Source organism: Aspergillus wentii (assembly GCF_001890725.1).
Source record: "Aspergillus wentii DTO 134E9 unplaced genomic scaffold ASPWEscaffold_6, whole genome shotgun sequence".
NCBI classification, from domain to species: domain Eukaryota; kingdom Fungi; phylum Ascomycota; class Eurotiomycetes; order Eurotiales; family Aspergillaceae; genus Aspergillus; species Aspergillus wentii.
This window is the reverse complement of record NW_024467837.1, coordinates 1,606,191-1,623,647: the sequence shown is the minus strand read 5'-3', so window position 1 is coordinate 1,623,647 and position 17,457 is coordinate 1,606,191. Positions and strand designations below refer to the sequence as shown.

The window sequence follows — 17,457 nt, the reverse complement described above, 5'->3', positions numbered from 1 at the left end:
TTGTCTAATAGGCCTATGCAATACCTAATCCTCGCTTATATTTGAATTCCTGTTAGCGACTTTCGATCTCAATAAGAACCAGGGCTACATACAGTCACGTTGGGAAGGACAGAATTAAACACAAAGTTGGGCTTCTTCTCTGCCATCCATCTCCATGCTGCCCGTTAGCCTTCGGTCTTGGATGCAACGTAAATTATCTGAGGCTTCGTTTCATCGGTGTTGTTTTCATCTCAGGCTTGTTTGACCGCGGCGTCGTTCCAGGTATCTGAATGTTAGATTTCGCACTTTTGCTTCAATTTTATAACTTACCTGCAGTAACGATCATCTCGTCTACATCTGGCTTGTTATAAACAGCCGCAGCAGACGAGGAGGTCAACACAACCCGTTTCACATATGCCCTCGAAGCAGCTTCCAACAAGTTCTCCATCGCTGCCACCGTCCTCTTCATGACAACATTAGGATCCCAAATGAAGGAGACGTCTGATTCCTGCCAATATCAAATGATCAAGTCAATAAATATTCAATGACTGTTTTGTTCTATACATACCACATGAAAAACACCATCAACGCCCTCCATACAATCCCTCAACGCATCCACGTCTTCAAACCCAGACAAGATGACACTCTCAAATCGACCCTTTCCGTATTTTGCTTCGAAGAGTTCATCAAGCCATGGTTTCTGTACTCGCACCGTTCCTCGAACTTTAAAGTCTAGTTCGAGGAGGCTGTTTATTACTTGTGAGCCAATGCAGAATGTCTAAAATGAAATGAGACTGCGAGGCGAGGCTAATTAAGATGGTGGCTTACAATTCAGACGAGGCTGGACTTAATTGAAACAGGCTATTCGAAATACCTCTAGACTCATATCCAATGATTTTCTATCCATGAATCATTCCATTCGTGCAAACATTACTACAACCAGCCTTCGTCTCCCTTATCTCTAATTAATCGCGATAAGCTCCACATCGCTATAATCAGCCATTAGCTTCATACAACAACAGTAGAATATAAATATAACATACAAAACAAGAGTAGCATGCGGTGGAATCAATTCAGGGAATCCCCTGCTTCAGTTAATGTTCCATCTTCTGATAGAGTATAGATGAAGCACTTACGATGCCCCATATCCATAATCACCAGTTACCGTCAAGATCGCCTTTTCTCCCACGCTCATCTGCGGAACGGCTTCGTCCCAGCCTAATCAATCAATTAGTATTATTCCGAATATGCTTAATTAAATAGAGAATTGAAGGTATATAGACATACCCTTGATGAGCTTCCCAACCCCGATCGGAGCCTTGAACGGCGCATCTCGTTGTCTGGAGCTGTCGAATCTAGACATTGTCAGGTTATGAGGATTAACTTGTAAATAGGAAAAACTGACAATGTCCCCTTGAAGTTGTTATGCTGCTGGCTTTCGTCGTACAGATAGCCATCGTAGTGGATGGTGATGGTGTCGCCTGGTTGGGGATAATTCTGGCCGTCGCCGGGTTGGACGACCTCTCTTGCCACGCCCATTTCAGATATAAAGGAAAGAGAAAGAAATAGAAAGCGAGCGATCTGGAGTAAAAGAAGGTAAAGGTAAAGAGAAGAAAATGAAGACAACGCGAGAGTTATAAATACACCTCAGAGGTGGGGTAGAACATAATAAAACAACAAAGCCGCAACTTGGGAGTCAATATTATTACCATTACATCTTATATTATTATTATTGTTATTGTTACGACGAGAGAAAAAATAACAAAGCCTCATATGAGCAGAATAAGAAGCAGATCATGACTCGAAATGGGCATCAGACAACGAATCGTTTCGTGCGGACGTGCGAGTCGTCGGATTGCCCTCCATTCGGATGGCCTGCGATAATCGCACCCAATCACTATTTCGACCGGGGATTCTGAACTTCACGATGGTCAGAGCGTTCTTCCCAGCAAACCTCTGGATGGCGACAGACGTGCATCTCCGGAGTCATGGATAGCATATCATAGAGCAGAGCATATCGTCTCATATCGGGTTTGGGCTGTCATTCATGCCGATGAGGGGTAAAACCGTTGCACGGTCCTTGATTTGGCCCTGATCTACAAGTTGGATGAATGGATGCTGGGTGCATTGCCACGCTTCCTACTGGGGGAGAAAGAAAACTGTGGATATCGTTCATAATGAGAACTGCTATTTGTGGATCAGGATACTTCATCATGGAGAGACGATGCCCATTGATGCGGGGCAGTCATCTCCACGAGTAGCATCATAACCACCATAAGTACCGTGGACGAAGTCGTATCCGATTGTCCACGTGTAGAGATTCTTATCAGTGCATTGCGACAAGGATCTGCCTAGGTTTGTTTTCAGTTTGCGAAAACTATCGGTACAGCTTCAATTGGGCATCCTTGCTCTGCTCCGGCCTACCAAAAGGACATCGTCTTCAACTCCTCCGTCTGGATCGAGCGAACCTGAGTTCGAGGGAATCGTTCGTCCATTGCTGGTGTCGCATCTGACAGCTCCAGATAATGCAGTGTAGAAATGCCCACCTTCTCAATAAAGGCCAGCACACGGTGAAAGTTCAGGCCTACTTGGTCAACCCCGTGGCTGTCATCGGAAAGACAGAAACGACCTCCCTTTGCGATGAATTCCTGCAACAGTTAGAAAATAACATTAAGACAAAGAATATATAGCTCACCTTGCAAATCTCCCCGTTTGGATATGGCTCACTCATCCCTTTTCGCAGCGCCGCGGAGTTCAACTCCAACATCCCCCCATACCCAGCTACATACTCCAAATTCCGCACAATCCGATCCCACACCCCAGGCCACTGCTGAAAGCTTCTTTCGGGATCATCACTCTTCAACCGGATAAGATCAAAGTGCCCCACAACCAGCGGCTTCAGCTGCCGGAGCATATCCAACTGCGCATCGAAATAATCCTCAAACAGTCGTTCATCAGTCCCTCCTGCAAGCTCTCGTGCCTTCTCATACATTTCCCGATCATAGTCAATCGGGACCGTGTGCATGTGATGGACAGAACCGACAAAGAACTCAAACGGGTGTCGAGACAGCGAGTCCTCGATCAACGTACGGGATATCGGACGGATCCAGTCGATTTCAAACCCGATCAGAATCTTTATCTGGTCTGCGTATTTCGCTCGCATACGTAGTGCTTCTTGGAAATATGCCGCTTCATTAGTGATGTGACCGGCTTCGCTGTTTCCAGCTTCGATCTCCGTTTCGTTAGATACAATGGCAGTCTGATAAATATAGAGACATACCTCTTCAGGATAGAAATCTTCCTGGGTCCGGGGCATGTGCTCCGTGAGACAAAAGACCTGGATCTTCTTTGCGATGGCTGTTTGGACCACCTCCTCGAGCGAGTTTTTGGCATGGCCGGGGCAGAATTGGCCCGAGTGGCTGTGGTGAGAGAAAGGCATTTTAATGTTCGAACTGGAGATGGTTAGTGAGACTAGGCTTATATGAATCAAGAAGAGAAGGGATTGATGATCCAACTGACAGAAAAGAGCAGCTTGTTTTGCGCGCACTTGAAGGTGGGGTGGTGACAGTTGCCCCGCGTCGAGGACTGGATGCTCAGGCCTTCAAGGTAGGGGATACAGATATCAAGAGGGGAAAGAAAGAATATAAGTAGTGATAGTATATACAATACAATAACAGTAGAAGATATGGACAACAACCAGGATCTGGATGGTTGGAGAGATGAAGAAAAGAGGGTAAATTGCGGAGTCAGGTTTTCAGCCGAAAGTCCGCGGAGAGATCAACAAGAAATACGTAGCTGCTTATTTTTTATATTCATGTTTATGTATTGTTCTTTTGGTTTGATTATTTCTATAGACTGTATCTAGTTTATTCCATCGTCCAACTGCTAGCAGTCTATCCTGTTGATACAGCCTGTCTTGCTCTGCTGCAATATCCAAAACAATGCCTGGTGACAACATAGCTAGCATCCAGTCCAGTATCCAGTATTCGATATCCGACATCCAGCCAATATCCCCATGCCATATCGATATCCCAACCTCAAGAAATCACCAGTAACCAAATCATCCAGCCGCAACCACAGTAGCAACCACATACTCCCCATCATGCGAGATCGACAACCTCCCCTCCCTCCCCTCTCCATCCTCCCCCAAATACACAATATCCGGTCTTCCAGACCCCATCTCCGAATCTCCAACTCGCACCACAACATCTTTCCACCCAATCATAGCCGCCCCACCCGGCGCGGCTTTCCGGGCTGCCTCTTTGGCCGCGAACCGTCCCGCGAGCCAGCGCGTCATGTCGGAGGTTATGGGAAATGGAGGACGGGAGGGCGCGCTTGTGCTCGATGGTAGGTGGAGGTTGAATCGGGTGTGGAAGTCTTTTTGCTCTTGGGTGCTGAGGATGCGACGCGTGAAGCGGGTTAGGTAGTCGCCGCCGGGGCGATTGACGAGGCGGGCGATTCGGGGGAGGTGGACGATGTCGGTGCCGATGTTGAGGGCGAAGGGGAATGGTAGTGGCCTCATTTTGGGATGTTTGATCAGAGGAGTGGTAAAGAGTGAGTGCAGTTAGCAAAAAAGAGTTAGTGACGGAGTAATTGTTGACGTCGGGAGAGCTCAGGTTTGGCTTCTGTCGCGGTGTAGGAATTAGTCAACCATCTCTTCCTGGCAGAGACTGCTGGTGATTAAGTCCACAATGGAAGATTCGTGGTATTCTTTGTTTCCATCAGGCTCAAGTGTTGAATTGAACAGCACAAGATATAAGACGAGGTCACGTGGCTTTATTATGGCTGGGCCAATCAACATCGCATTGCATTTACTTCCAAAGTACGTCCGTATACAAAGTGTCCCTGTTATCTATCATCTGATTAATTCGAATCACAAGATCTCCAGCATACTAGTGAGAGTAGTCTACAGAGCACACTATTGCAGTGGCGTTATAGCGGTGTGACAGTATCCACATCCCAACGGAATGGCCTGGCTACGAGCACCATATTGATCAATATCTTCAAGACCTCAAGGTCTACGCAAAGCAAGATCAACTATATTCCCCCTCCACTGGATGATTCAGTGAATCGAAGAACCAAGAGCATAAAAGAACAATTTGATGCGGTGTATACCTCTATTATGTACAGATTCACACACCTCCACTCACCATCCTGACTATAAGCCGGACAGCAAGTTTCTGGCACACACAACACATTCCCGTAAGGACAGCCGCTTCATGACCGATTCGGATTGTCACGTATCATAGAAGTTCATCGTGGTGGGTAAGTAGTTGCTGAATTCTCACGTCCGGGGCCGTATCCTCAAGACGAACTGTCCTCCGCTCGTTTCTCATGATCAACAGGAGAAAAATACTCTAGTGCTGGGCTTTCTTGTCACCCGAGTCCGCGGTCTTGAGGAACTCTCTGTACGCGGGAGGACGCGGTTAGTCTTGTCTCTCGTTCTTGTATTCCAGATTGACCATTCCGGTAGAAGTTGGTCCGATCAGACCGAAAGGTGTACGTACGTGATGAAGTCACCCTCCTCCTTGGAGCTGGCGTTGATCGGGGGACCCTGCTCCTTCTTCTGAGCACCACCACCGCGGGTGGCGAGGAAAGAACCAGTGAAAATCGTTCCCAAAGTGGCCATGGAGAGCTATTAAAGATAGACCACAACAGTTAGTATCGCAACGACCAAGGTTGCCCGGGTTGGGACCACGGCTTCGGATGGAAGGAGGGGACCAGCCATTGGAGCTAGCAGAGGCTGCGACAGGGGAAACATACGACGTGGGAGCCGATCTTCTTGCCGGCGATCTCGTAGTAGACGACCATTTTGACGGATTTGAAGTGAGGACGGTGGGAGGAGGACAAGACACGGGGCGATGATGGAGTCGATACAGCGAAAGGTCGTTCGAGGACGGCAACGAAGAAGGTTGGAGGAGGCTCTTTACCGTATCGGGTTAGGCTGGAATGTTGCTTAGTCATTGTCAATATCACGTTATGTGTCGGAACGGACCGGAGATCATGTGACACTATACCGGCTCGGCATCACGGGACTGTATGACGGCATCATCGCGACAAGGACGATGTCAACGGGCATTGCAGCTTCATCGCGGGGGAGTTTAGGAAAATAACCTGCAAGAACGGTTCTAGCTATACAAAACAGCTCAGCAATCCAGGTATATACCGCAAATCATATGATGGGCACCCGTGGCAGTGCAGCCAACCCTCACCAGCCCATCTGCCCGACGGCTTCGGGGGAATATTTCTCTTCCCTGGGAAGCTCGTCTTCCTAGGATCTTCGGTTGCAACGAACGGTTATACGAAGAGCTTCCGTGGATTTAATTAGGCTCTGGATGGGCCCTGGAAGCATCGCTGTTTTTTTTTTTTTTTTTTTTTCTTCGTAGTCGATTCTGCCTCTGTTGCTCTTTCTCTACTCTCTCTTTCTCTCCAACTAACCTCTTCAAACTAACCAACACCACCAACTCTCCCTCTATCTATTAATCTAACACGATACGCAATAATCCTCAAATAACTCATCATACCATCATGCTCTGGGGTTCTCACCAAGACGAAGCTGCTGCTTCTTCGCAAAAGCCTGTCCCCCGCCAGAAGCTCCCCTCTTCGCTTCAGAAACTCGTCGATCGAGACGACAGCTTCTACGACGATGTCTATTCGCCCTAGTATGTTCTTTTTATTCTCCTTCAGCTTCATATTGTTTTGTTGTTTCTTTAAGCCTGCTTCATTCCAACTGTCGCGTGTCGACATCATCGTCATCGTCAACTCCGCCTCTTCTCCCCGCAAACCCCGCACGTTGAAACAAACGATGCAGATGAAATGTCCACCTTCTACGTGGTCGATGGCTACACTTATTTCCCAATAATCAATCCGCATTAACAATACCAGCTCCGTAGATTCCACCGACACTCCATACAGATACGCCGCTTACGCCAATCGCATCCGCACCATTCTCCTCTCCGCCCACCGTTATGTCGCCTACACTTCAGACATCGGTGAATCGTTCCGGCCAGTCGCGCATCCTCATCTCGTGCGCACTGCGTACGGCATCTCCTGGGCTTACCTGCTAGGCGATGTCGGTCATGAAGGTTACAAAGCCTATCTGCGCAACCGTCGCGTCCTGGCTCCGCCCAGCGAGTCGTACAAAGACGCCAGCAACTTGTCCGAAGAGACGATCCTCAAAGGAATGGCCACTGGTAATCTCAAAGGCCCGCTGACTTCGGAAAAGGGAGCCGTAGCTGCAGCTGCAGATACCCTCACCCCATGGCCGACGACAAGCATTCCCCTGCTAGAGGATTACCGTGTGGTGATGGCTAAACGGGCCGTATTCCAGGGTCTCGCCAGTATGGGATTGCCCGCATTCACCATCCACTCGGTGGTCAAGTATTCGGGGCGCATGTTTAAGAATTCCAAGATTACCCTCTTCCGCACGTGGGCTCCTATCGGAGTGAGTTCAATCCATCCATCCATTCATCCAAACATTCCATTCTAACTCCTACAGCTCGGTCTCTCCGTCGTCCCCTTCCTCCCCTACATCTTCGACGAACCTGTTGGCGAAGCAGTCGAATGGACCTTCCGCACCGCCTTGGGCACTTACTTTGGCGAAGACGCCGTCCGCCCTTTGCCCCCCTCCGCCAGCTCCCCCGATGAAGACAACACCTCGCTCAGCCGATTCTTGAACCCCAGCGAATCCAAAACCACCCTGAACAACTCCGTCTCTGCCTCTACCTCTACCTCCTGGGAAGAGTATAAGGAGGAGCGCCAGCGTGCACGCGAGAGCCGCAAACAGGAACGTGTGCAAACCGGTAAGACGGGTCCGCTTGCGTTGTTGGGATTGAAGGACTCGGAGTCGGGCAATGACTCGAAGAGTAAGACGGAGTGATTTGGTTGATGGTGTGATTTTCTTTTCCCTTTTTATATTTTCTTTCTTCCGACTCTTTTATCTTTAATGTATATAGATATATTCTCGTCTCTGCGGCTTTTTCCTTGTGTTGTCGCCTCTCCTGCATCCGTGGTTATCTTTACCTAATTACTCTGGAGTTGATAGTGTGGTTTTCTTTTCTTTTCTTTTTTTTTTTTTTTTTCACTCAATTCATAACACTCTTATGTTCATTTCGCTTGTTTCAAAAGTCAACATCACATTCTACAAGCAAAAGTGTACGACTATTTCATGAGGATAAGATACTAAATACTCCAAGTCTACTTAGGATACATCAGACAGTAGATTAACTTAAGATATTTAACATTCATTCTAAGCATTCACCACCGAAACATGGTGGCTCTACCAGCACTATACATCTGTACATAAAAAGACAACGTAGATGACAAGGGGAGATAGGGTAGAGTAGTATTGTGGCATCACTTCATCAGATACCTACCACCCAACCATTAAGAGGATAAGATAGTAATAGTAAAAAAAGGTTCCGGGAAGGATCGCGGAGGAGAAGAAGATAAAAGGGTTTCTGGTGCGGGGAGGTTTTCGCTCAATCTCACCATAAAAAGGAAAGTAAGAAGAGAAATAAATGGCAAACATATGGGGAATAACAAGATAAAAATGAAAATCTCAGGGTAGATGCGAGACAACGCCTTCACAGGACGTCTCTCATATCCAAAGTTGAATACAGACAGAAGTAAGACCAATAGATACGTAATATTCCTCACATGGGAGATCGGACGGTTCAAATCCTCCAGGCTTGTTGTTTTGACTTTTTTTCTTTCGTTCACCGAGTTGGGTAATCCATTATTTATAGCTTTTAGGATTCCTTCGGCTGTTGGACTTGACACCAAGTTTAGTTCCATCCCAGGGAGTTCTCAGCCATGACAGGTGCGCTAATCATCTGGGTTCGGTTACTACCTCGGCTGGTACCGGAGATACGTCCACCGGTTGCGAAGAGGGAGCCACCACCACGGCCCTCACTCATCTGCTCAACGTTTGAGCTCGAGCGCTGGTGCAATTGACGCTTCTTGCGGTAGCGACGAGCAACCCAGAACATACCGGCACCATACGCAGCAGCACCGGCGACGACACCGACACCAATACCGACAGAGCTGCCACGGGTAGAGGAGCTGCCACCAGCACCAGCATCTGCAGAGCCGTTGGAGTCATTGTTTCCGTCGTTGTTGCTGTTTCCATTGGATGATCCACCATCGCTGGATCCGCCGTTGCCGCTCGATGAGGTGCCCATGTCACCGACAACCAGGGGAATCGAGGGGTCAATCATGGCAAGCAAGGACTTGACAGATGCACTGGGCTGTTCGTAGAGCCTGGAGGCTGGATTGTGGAGCATGGTCCTCAAGGTCTCCACTTGATCAGTTGGAATGTATGCCAGTGCAACAGTGGCGATGTAGCCGGTGACAGCAGAGTTGTTGTATGGCTCAATAATAAACATGGCAACCTCGCTGGCAAGCAGTTCCAGAGCGTATTCAAGACCCTGCGGCACGTAGAGGAAGATCTGCGAGGAAGAAAGAGTATGCGCGGCCACGAAGTCATATCTCAGGTTGCCGTTGAATCCAATCTGAATCAAAGTCGAGTTTGCCGGGGGGTTAGTAATACCGTTGGCAGGCGAGATGGATCCAGGGAGCTGTGGCGCGGAAGTGGTAGTAGTGGCCGTTGCGTGAGTGGCTGTTTCTTCGGTCGTAGTGGTTGGAGGCAGGACAAGAATGGTGGAAGGGACAAAGTCATTGTTTTCGGTGGTAGTCGGCATCACAGTGTGGGTTGTCTGCTCAGTGACCGTGGACTCCTGCGTCGGAGTAGGAGTGGGTGTGGGTGTAAAAGTGGGTGTAGGGGTTGGTGTAGCCTTGCTAGTAGGCACCGCGGACGAGGATACTCTAATTGAGCTCAAGCGACTAGGGGAGGGAATCACAGATCCCGAACTTCCAGGGCGGACGGAGCCGCTGGTAGAGGATGGCACGCTGGGGCTGATCATGGTGGCAGGGAATCCAGCGATGTTAGAAGAGTTGGAAGATCCAGGGCGGAGACTGCTGGGCAGACCAGATGCTCCTGGAATCAGGCTACTCAGGGGAATGGGGCTGCCGGAAGCTCCGGGGGTAAGGCCGAGAGCGCTGCTCAATACGCCGCCGAGGAGGCCGCCAGACGAAGATGGACGTGCCGCCGAAGCGGGGATACTGATGGGAATAGTGGGCAGAAGACCACCTGATGAGTTTCCAGAGGGCAGGAGATCCGACAAGATGCCACCAATAAGACCAGAAGACGATGAAGGGGTTGGGGTCGCGGAAATGCTAGCAGCGGATCCAGAGAAAAGACCGCTGCTCTTGGCGGTAGCATTTGCTGGACGACCGGTGGTGTGGTCTCCAAGAAGGCCTCCGACGAGGTCGCCGAGCAAACCGGAGCTCGAGGAGGTTGGGGTTGCGGAAGCGGAGGAAGGGGTGCTAGAGGAACCCACTTTACTGGCAGGGGTAGTCGAATTGGCAGGGATGCTAGAGGCAGCAGAGCTCGAGTCGCCTCCCAGCAAGTTACCAAGGTCGGAGAGCAATCCACCGCTGCTCGAGGCAGTGGCTGACGGCGATGCGCGGGAGCTAACTGGGGTAGAAGAGCCACTGGTAGTAGAGCCGCCACCCAACAAGTTGCCAACGTCGTCGAGCAAGCCACCGCTGCTTGAAGTGGTCTTTGGTGAAGCAGATGCGCTTGTGCTGGCTGGGGTAGAAAAGCCAGTAGTAGAAGGGCCTCCTCCTAGCAAGTTGCCAACATCGTCAAGCAAACCACCGCTGCTCGAAGTGGTAGTTGGAGAGACAGATGCGCTTGATCTGGCTGGGGACGAAGAGCCGCTGCTGGTGGTAGAGCCTCCACCCAACAAGTTGCCGACGTCATCGAGCAAACCACCGCTGCTTGAAGTAGTGGTTGGTGAAGCAGAGGCGCTAGAACTGGCTGGGAAAGAAGAGCCGCTGGAGGTGCCAGAGCTGCTGGAGTCTCCTCCCAGCAAGTTGCCGACACTGTCGAGCAAACCACCGCTGCTTGTAGTGGTGGGGGCGGCAGTGGTCGACGGCGAAACAGCGGGCTGAGGGGTGGAGCTAGCTGGGACAGCGCTGGAGCTACTAGAAGTGCTCGAGCTGCTCGAATCTCCACCCAGCAAGTTGCCTACGTCAGCGAGCAAGCCACCGCTAGTAGAGGTAGGAGTAGGAGAGGTAACTGCTTCGGAAGAGACACTGGCAGCAGGGCTGGTCAAGTCATTCGATGCGGCTTCTGAAGGGGTAGTAGATGGCACGGCAGAGCTGACAGGAGTAGAGGCAACAGCGGGCTCCGAAGTGGATGTCGAGCTGGTCACTGTGGTTGCCGCTGCGGCATTGGCACCGGTGGGTGTGTTTGTGGGGGTGCCAGTGATGGTATGTGTCACGCCCTGGGCATCGACTGAGATAGTGAGGGGCACGACCACAACTTCCGCAGACGGGGCCGCAGGTGGGCTTGAGCTTTCGTGGCCACCGAATAGATTTTGCAAGAACCCTCCGAAGCCATTCGACGAGTGTTGGCTGAAGGATTGGAAGGATTGGGAAGATTCACCCCGAACAACGTGGGCTCCGTCGAGGTTCCTCTTAAACTCCCCAGGAACATAGTATCGAGGCTTCAATGCCTGGGTGTTTGGCGCTTCATTGGCCGCGGCCAAATCCAGCCCTCCGAGGGACAGGACAGTCAAAAGTGCGGATGCTGTCGTAGGAAGCATTTTGATTTGAGTGGTATAAATATACAGTTTTCAAGACTCACTGGCTAACGTTAGCGATTGACCGATATCGACTGCGGGCGATTCAACGTACGGTATAAAGAGCGAAGGTCGCGGGTCCAAAAAGACCGCTGTGGTAAAAAGGAATGGACAGAGCAATGGCTCAATTGGACGCCTCCAAGTCGAAATACACGAAGGATGCGAATGCTCAAAAGTCGAATAGTCCGGGTCGATTTCTCAGCTTCGCAAATTCATGGATTCGTTGATGGTGATGGATTGGCAAGTTCGGTCTGGTCCAAATTTTCCTTTTTGTCCACCTCTTTCACGTATCCAAGCTCAGAATTCTCTAAATCAAGACGATGCGATCGGATGCGATGTTCAGCAAGACGAGGCGCGACAGGTCCAATCGATTCTTGTTATGGTTTCGCAACGAGAGGTCGAAAGCGAAAACCGAAAGGCGATATAACCCAAAAAAGGAGACTTAATTGAACGCGTCTCGACGGCAACAGGACCCTAGATTACAGGATGACAGCGGATGCGACGAATATGATCGTTGAGCTGATTGGGCACGGAGAATAGAACGAGAGCGCTGAGGCTGAGCGATAAACAATAGCGGTGGATAAAAGAGCGGAAGGGGGGTTTCTAGATCGAAAAGTTCCCCGAAGAATGTAAAAATCAAAAACGAGTGTGGGTGGTGCTGTAAGGAGCGAGTGAAAAAAGAAAAAGAAGCTAAAAACCAGGCGCGTTAGAAAAGAAAATCCCCGTTTGTTGAGATGGATGAATCAAGTGGTGGTGGTGGAGGTAGGAGGAGGTAGGTACTTTTCTTCCAGATAATGCGCGACCGTGGGGATGCAAGGGGAAGGTGAATTGTCAAGTCCCAACGGGCCGTTGACGTAGAGAGAGGCTGGGGAGGCTACGTCAACGACAGCACCGACGATGAAGCATACAAAGAAAGGAGAGAGAGAGAATAAAAAGACGATATCAAAGAGAGTCAAAAAAGAAGAAGGAAAAGAGAAAAGAAGGAGAAAAAGGCAGAGCGAGCGAGAGAGAGCGACTGGAGGAAGAGAGAGAGAGACTAAGGAGCGGGCGGAGATGAAATGGTGTTAGGCTGGTTGGGTTAGGGGCAGAACGAGGGGAGCTGGTACGCATCGGTAATAATACGGGCTAGTGGGGACTAGCCCAGCCACTAGCACGGTGTAATTGGCAATACGCCCACGCACTGGTGGTGGGGGGCAGGGGCTGGCCCCACTCTGGTACGAGTAAATACGGTGGCCAAAACACATAATCTAACATCGTCATCAGGCTGTTGTACTGTAGAATACACCCGGGTACTAGGTAGGTAGGTATGGAATAATAGAGTCATAGAATCATATAATACAGAATAAATAGGATGTAAGATATTGAGGCTTAAGCAGTAATATCAAGAAAAAGATGGCGCAATGCATGGCTATGCTCTACAGATGTACCTGGCGTTATCCTGGCACTGGCCCTGCTGATGCTGGCCTGTCCAGGCTATGCCAGGCTGTAATGTCCGTGTAAGAATACACAGTGTATATGTTGGCAACCGCTTTGGACGCAAAACTAAGCCATCTTCCCTGCAGCACTAAGCCCAAAGAGACTAGGAAGGAGGGAGATGATTGGAGGTACGAGCGAGGGTGAGGTCTAGTGGTCAACGGTGGAAAGTTAATAATCAGGAATAAAGATTCAAATTTCAATGGAAGAAGTCTGTGCAAGAATGATCATAGTTGATCGAGAATCAAGATAGACAGGATCAACTATCTAGTTGTATAGTATGTAGATGTGAAATAGAAATAGTGACACTAATGGAAGGATCATTTGATCGACAATCTCAAAATCGAGGTCTACTATATACACTACGGAGTGCTATGCTGTCGTAGTAGTACCTACTACTATGAGTGCATAGTACTAGAGTCATAGTACTATGCTATGATACTACGTGAATTCATCTAATCTAACTATTATATTAACCAAGAATAAGAACCTCCAGGGGGTTCGCTCACAACCGAAATACTTGCTTTTTCTCCCTCTTTCTCGCCTCTTCTCTCCCACTCGTGCTGATCTGCAAGACTGTTGCGCACATCGTAATTCCCGCCGTTCTCCACACCAGCCGCTTTTTCGCTCGCTGTCAGGGTTCGGACCACTTACGGTCTAGACTTGTGCTGCGCGTTCCTGGACGTGGCAATAGTGTGCATAGCAGTACAATATTTTATGTACTCAGTATGGACTCTATTCTATATCGACTATCGACAATAGAGTATTATTATATAAAATATTGTTCAAGTACGGATATTAGGTGTTTGGATAAAAGGTTATATAGACTAGATGTCTCACTGAGCCACCATCAGTCGGACACTATTGAGTGGTTAGGAGATGTTGCTCAGTCTGGCTTAGCACAACCACACTTCACGTGCATCTATTATCAAGCATAAATTCTGACTCAGTGTCATAAATCATGACTTGGGCAAGAATGCTGTCAAGGCTGAAACAATCTCGGCACTTGCTTTCCATCTCCCTTTTGTTGCAGGGAGTGTCATACAGCATTCTTGTCGGCTTTGAGACATCTGCGACATCTTGAGACTTGTCTTTGATAAGGTCGTTGGTCCGGTGTATCAGTTATCCACTACATCTCGTATCCATGGAGTATTCTGGAGTACTTGTTGTCCATTGTTCTATCTTTATATACGGAATAACTCTTAGAGTAGAATTAGATATTCAATGCTGATATAGTCACCCTGTCTATAGCACTTAAATTAGTACTGATTGTTCTTTGTTGTCACTGTGTAACCTCTATTGGCATCTATTTTCGTCTTCGGGATCTTGCATGATTATTACATACAGTACAACACCCAGGTAATCGATATCACCTCAACATATCATCCATGTCCATCATACATACTCATAACACTACTCTATCGTCTATCTACTCCTCATATAAAATCAATGGGGAATATTAGAAAATATCTTCAGATATTAAGTTCCAACGAATCCACTCTCGGAAATTACGCTAAGCCTGTTCCTGGCGGAGCGGCTGTCAGCCCCACTCTGTTCCATGGTTCAATTGGCTAGTCGTTACAGGTATCGTCACGTGTTTTCGTTCTGTCTATAAAGTATACAGTATACAGTATACAACTGGAGAGTACCTAAATATCTAGGTGATATCATTATCAATGTAATAAAGTATATACAGTAAGTTGTGAGCAGTTCAAGAGTTGTCAAGTAACAAATAATTGATAATATTTGGTGTTGACGTTGAGTGCATCATCGGTGATCAGACAGCTCCGATATATATCTTATCTACATTCCATGCCATCATGTGGCAGACATACATTCTGACATTACCATGCATTCTTCATATATTGACATGACATTGATACTGACAGACACTACAGCTAACATTCCTACAAATGAGACGTCCTCTTCCTCAACCCCGAACACTCAATCTCCACATCCGTCCCCAGCGGCAAAGTCTTGACGGCAACACATGTTCGAACCTACAACGTCAGTTTCACAATACAGAGTAACAAATTAGAGAACATACCGGCTTAGGATCCACAAAAAACTTATCATAAACCTCATTCACGGCAGGAAAGTCCGCCATATCAGACAGGAAAATGTTGACCTTGATCGCGTCGTGCAGACTGGATCCGCCTGCTTCGAGGACGGCGTTGAGGTTGAGTAGGACTTGCCTCTATATGTATCGATTAGCATCCACCTCATCTATAATCATTTGACATTGGATGGATATGATATACCGCTCGATCCTGAACTGTCCCCTCAACCATCTTGCCCGTCGTGGGGTTCACGCCCACCTGGCCCGAGCAGTAGACGACATCACCCACGACAAGGCCCTGAGAGAGAAATGGGGGAGGAGTGGGGGCTCCCTTGGTACTAATTGCTGTTCTGGTCATTTTGATTCTTCTCTTTTCTTCTGGATGATTGTCACAGCTCAAGTTGAAAGAGGAGAGGGATTGTCCAAGTCGACGTGTTCTTGTCGCTGCGCCCTACAGGTCACGTGAAGCGGGAATGTAGCCGATGTGTGAATTTCCCCTCATTTTGATTTTTGTTATTTCTTCAATTTGTCTTATCAGGAATATTTGTTCTTCTTTCAATCCTTGGGATATTAGATAGGAGACCTAGAAATGATTTGATTTGATTTATGTAATACATATTATATACCGTCTCACTTGGATTGGCGTTCTGTAGAATTCGACAAGTAGTTATTTGCTACACTTTGATTCTGCATCTTATCATTCAACTACATATGCAGTCGTGATTAATGCAGATACACGCCCTTCCATCTACAAATATGACTTGTCTTAGTCACCGTGGGTCTTGGCTGACTTTAAAAGATATGCTCTTTAGTCGTTCCCCCCTCATCCTCACTCACCGTCTCTTGATAGACAAGCGCATTGCAATATGGCTCTCCCCAAAGAATCAATCCTTTCTATAGCAGACTTGAAGAATGCAGCGGACAAGAAACTCTCTGTTTCTGCCAGAGGTAAGCCAATCTGTCTGGTATCTTTATAGTTGTATGTATGTCCAAACTAACTGTGTAAAACACCAGAATTCTACAACTCCGGCGCAACAGACCAAATCACCGTCAACGAAAACTCATCCGCCTTTGACAAGTACCGAATTAGACCTCGAGTTCTCCGCGATGTCTCGGGCGTAAACACCAAAACCACCCTATGGGGCTCGGAAATCGCTTTCCCGCTTTGCGTTTCCCCGGCTGGTCTTCAGGCCATGGCGCACCCGGACGGTGAACTGGCCACGAGTCGAGCATGCGCTTCCAGGAATGTCTCCATGGGCATCTCCTCGTTTGCCAACTACTCCGCGGAGGATATCACCTCCGCCGGAAGAGCGGTGGGCCCAATAACACACGCCATGCAGATGTATACCATGAACGACCGCGTTCTGGAAGAGCGCATGATCCGCCGCGCCGAGGAGGCAGGCTGCAAAGCCATCCTGCTCACGGCTGACAGCCCCGTGCTGGGAGTGCGGTATAACGAGTGGCGTAACGATTTCCGGACGCCCGAGGGATTGGGATTCCCCATTCAGGAACGGTCGACGGAACAGGTTCGCTCCACGACGCATGATGATGGGTTTGTGGCGTTCACGTCGGATTCGCATTCGTGGGCGCGCGAGATTCCGTGGCTGAGGAAGGTGAGTAACATGGAGATTTGGATTAAGGGGGTTCTTACCACGGAGGATGTGGAGTTGGCTATCGAGTATGGCTGTGAGGGGGTGATTGTCAGTAATCATGGTGGGAGACAGTTGGATGGTGTAGCGGCCACCCTTGATGTGTTGCCAGAATGTGCCAAAGCAGCCAAGGGGAAGATCAAGCTGTTTATGGATGGAGGAGTGAGGTCTGGCCAGGACATTTTCAAAGCGCTGGCTCTTGGGGCGGATGGTGTCTTTGTTGGAAGGCCGATGCTTTGGGCTTTGGCTGTATGTTTTTCTTTCCTTTCTCTCTCCCCTGATGCTAATATATCAGCAGTATAACGGCGAAGAAGGCGTCAAATTGATGCTGGATATTCTTTACAACGAGTTCAAGCGATGCATGCAGTTGACTGGCTGTCAGTCCATCTCAGATATCACCCCAGCATGTCTGGGAATTGTGCGTGCAGATGGACCTTTGGCGAGGTTGTAAGAGGAGGATATATACTCAAAACTGAATGAGTTGAGATAATGACTGAGATGCTTGATTGTGATGATTGTTGATGTTGGAAATGAACTTGGATTGATGATCAATCTCTTACCTGCCATTCACTCTGATTCTTTCTTGTAT

General features: G+C 48.6%; 8 protein-coding genes across 8 annotated transcripts; 2 read left to right on the top strand and 6 right to left on the bottom strand.

Annotated features, from left to right (window-relative positions):
• Positions 1–940: 940 nt before the first annotated feature.
• Positions 941–1,518, bottom strand: ASPWEDRAFT_53236 (FKBP-type peptidyl-prolyl cis-trans isomerase; the record flags this gene model as incomplete). The annotated part of the gene is made up of 5 exons (XM_040837858.1): positions 941–968; positions 1,023–1,064; positions 1,116–1,197; positions 1,267–1,334; positions 1,412–1,518. The coding sequence occupies 5 exons, from the start codon at positions 1,516–1,518 to the stop codon at positions 941–943; spliced, it is 327 nt and encodes a 108-aa protein (XP_040686883.1).
• Positions 1,519–2,399: 881 nt separating this feature from the next.
• ASPWEDRAFT_115564 (histidinol-phosphatase) lies at positions 2,400–3,418 on the bottom strand (the record flags this gene model as incomplete). The annotated part of the gene is made up of 2 exons (XM_040828593.1): positions 2,400–2,627; positions 2,675–3,418. The coding sequence occupies 2 exons, from the start codon at positions 3,416–3,418 to the stop codon at positions 2,400–2,402; spliced, it is 972 nt and encodes a 323-aa protein (XP_040686882.1).
• Positions 3,419–4,039: 621 nt separating this feature from the next.
• On the bottom strand, positions 4,040–4,501 carry ASPWEDRAFT_30307 (holo-ACP synthase; the record flags this gene model as incomplete). The annotated part of the gene is made up of 1 exon (XM_040833384.1): positions 4,040–4,501. One exon carries the CDS (start codon positions 4,499–4,501, stop codon positions 4,040–4,042), a length of 462 nt encoding a protein of 153 aa, XP_040686881.1.
• Positions 4,502–5,336: 835 nt separating this feature from the next.
• On the bottom strand, positions 5,337–5,790 carry ASPWEDRAFT_116393 (ATP19 family protein; the record flags this gene model as incomplete). The annotated part of the gene is made up of 3 exons (XM_040828654.1): positions 5,337–5,385; positions 5,487–5,614; positions 5,743–5,790. The coding sequence occupies 3 exons, from the start codon at positions 5,788–5,790 to the stop codon at positions 5,337–5,339; spliced, it is 225 nt and encodes a 74-aa protein (XP_040686880.1).
• Positions 5,791–6,336: 546 nt separating this feature from the next.
• ASPWEDRAFT_43276 (mitochondrial fission process 1 family protein) lies at positions 6,337–7,983 on the top strand. Its single transcript, XM_040835993.1, has 3 exons — positions 6,337–6,641; positions 6,865–7,423; positions 7,478–7,983. Exons 1-3 carry the CDS (start codon positions 6,508–6,510, stop codon positions 7,856–7,858), a joined length of 1,074 nt encoding a protein of 357 aa, XP_040686879.1. The 5' UTR covers positions 6,337–6,507; the 3' UTR covers positions 7,859–7,983.
• A 782-nt stretch (positions 7,984–8,765) lies between these two features.
• Positions 8,766–12,931, bottom strand: ASPWEDRAFT_53232 (putative mucin family signaling protein Msb2; the record flags this gene model as incomplete). Its single annotated transcript, XM_040837856.1, has 2 exons — positions 8,766–11,635; positions 12,865–12,931. The coding sequence occupies 2 exons, from the start codon at positions 12,929–12,931 to the stop codon at positions 8,766–8,768; spliced, it is 2,937 nt and encodes a 978-aa protein (XP_040686878.1).
• A 1,931-nt stretch (positions 12,932–14,862) lies between these two features.
• ASPWEDRAFT_138055 (uncharacterized protein) lies at positions 14,863–15,751 on the bottom strand. The gene is made up of 3 exons (XM_040829369.1): positions 15,422–15,751; positions 15,208–15,357; positions 14,863–15,160 (listed from the first exon to the last, which is right to left on the bottom strand). Exons 1-3 carry the CDS (start codon positions 15,575–15,577, stop codon positions 15,068–15,070), a joined length of 399 nt encoding a protein of 132 aa, XP_040686877.1. The 5' UTR covers positions 15,578–15,751; the 3' UTR covers positions 14,863–15,067.
• Positions 15,752–16,085: 334 nt separating this feature from the next.
• On the top strand, positions 16,086–17,319 carry ASPWEDRAFT_115425 (alpha-hydroxy acid oxidase; the record flags this gene model as incomplete). Its single annotated transcript, XM_040828582.1, has 3 exons — positions 16,086–16,167; positions 16,234–17,117; positions 17,167–17,319. 3 exons carry the CDS (start codon positions 16,086–16,088, stop codon positions 17,317–17,319), a joined length of 1,119 nt encoding a protein of 372 aa, XP_040686876.1.
• Positions 17,320–17,457: the final 138 nt, after the last annotated feature.

Bases quoted from the DNA above. Each gene is read 5' to 3' on its own strand.
- ASPWEDRAFT_43276 (XM_040835993.1), top strand. From the start codon at position 6,508: ATGCTCTGGGGTTCTCACCAAGACGAAGCTGCTGCTTCTTCGCAAAAG. The intron at 6,642-6,864 runs GTATGTTCTTTT...TAACAATACCAG, and splicing joins GACGATGTCTATTCGCCCTA to CTCCGTAGATTCCACCGACA. The intron at 7,424-7,477 runs GTGAGTTCAATC...TAACTCCTACAG, and splicing joins GCACGTGGGCTCCTATCGGA to CTCGGTCTCTCCGTCGTCCC.
- ASPWEDRAFT_138055 (XM_040829369.1), bottom strand. From the start codon at position 15,577: ATGACCAGAACAGCAATTAGTACCAAGGGAGCCCCCACTCCTCCCCCA. The intron at 15,358-15,421 runs GTATATCATATC...CGATACATATAG, and splicing joins GGACAGTTCAGGATCGAGCG to AGGCAAGTCCTACTCAACCT. The intron at 15,161-15,207 runs GTATGTTCTCTA...CTGACGTTGTAG, and splicing joins TTTTTGTGGATCCTAAGCCG to GTTCGAACATGTGTTGCCGT.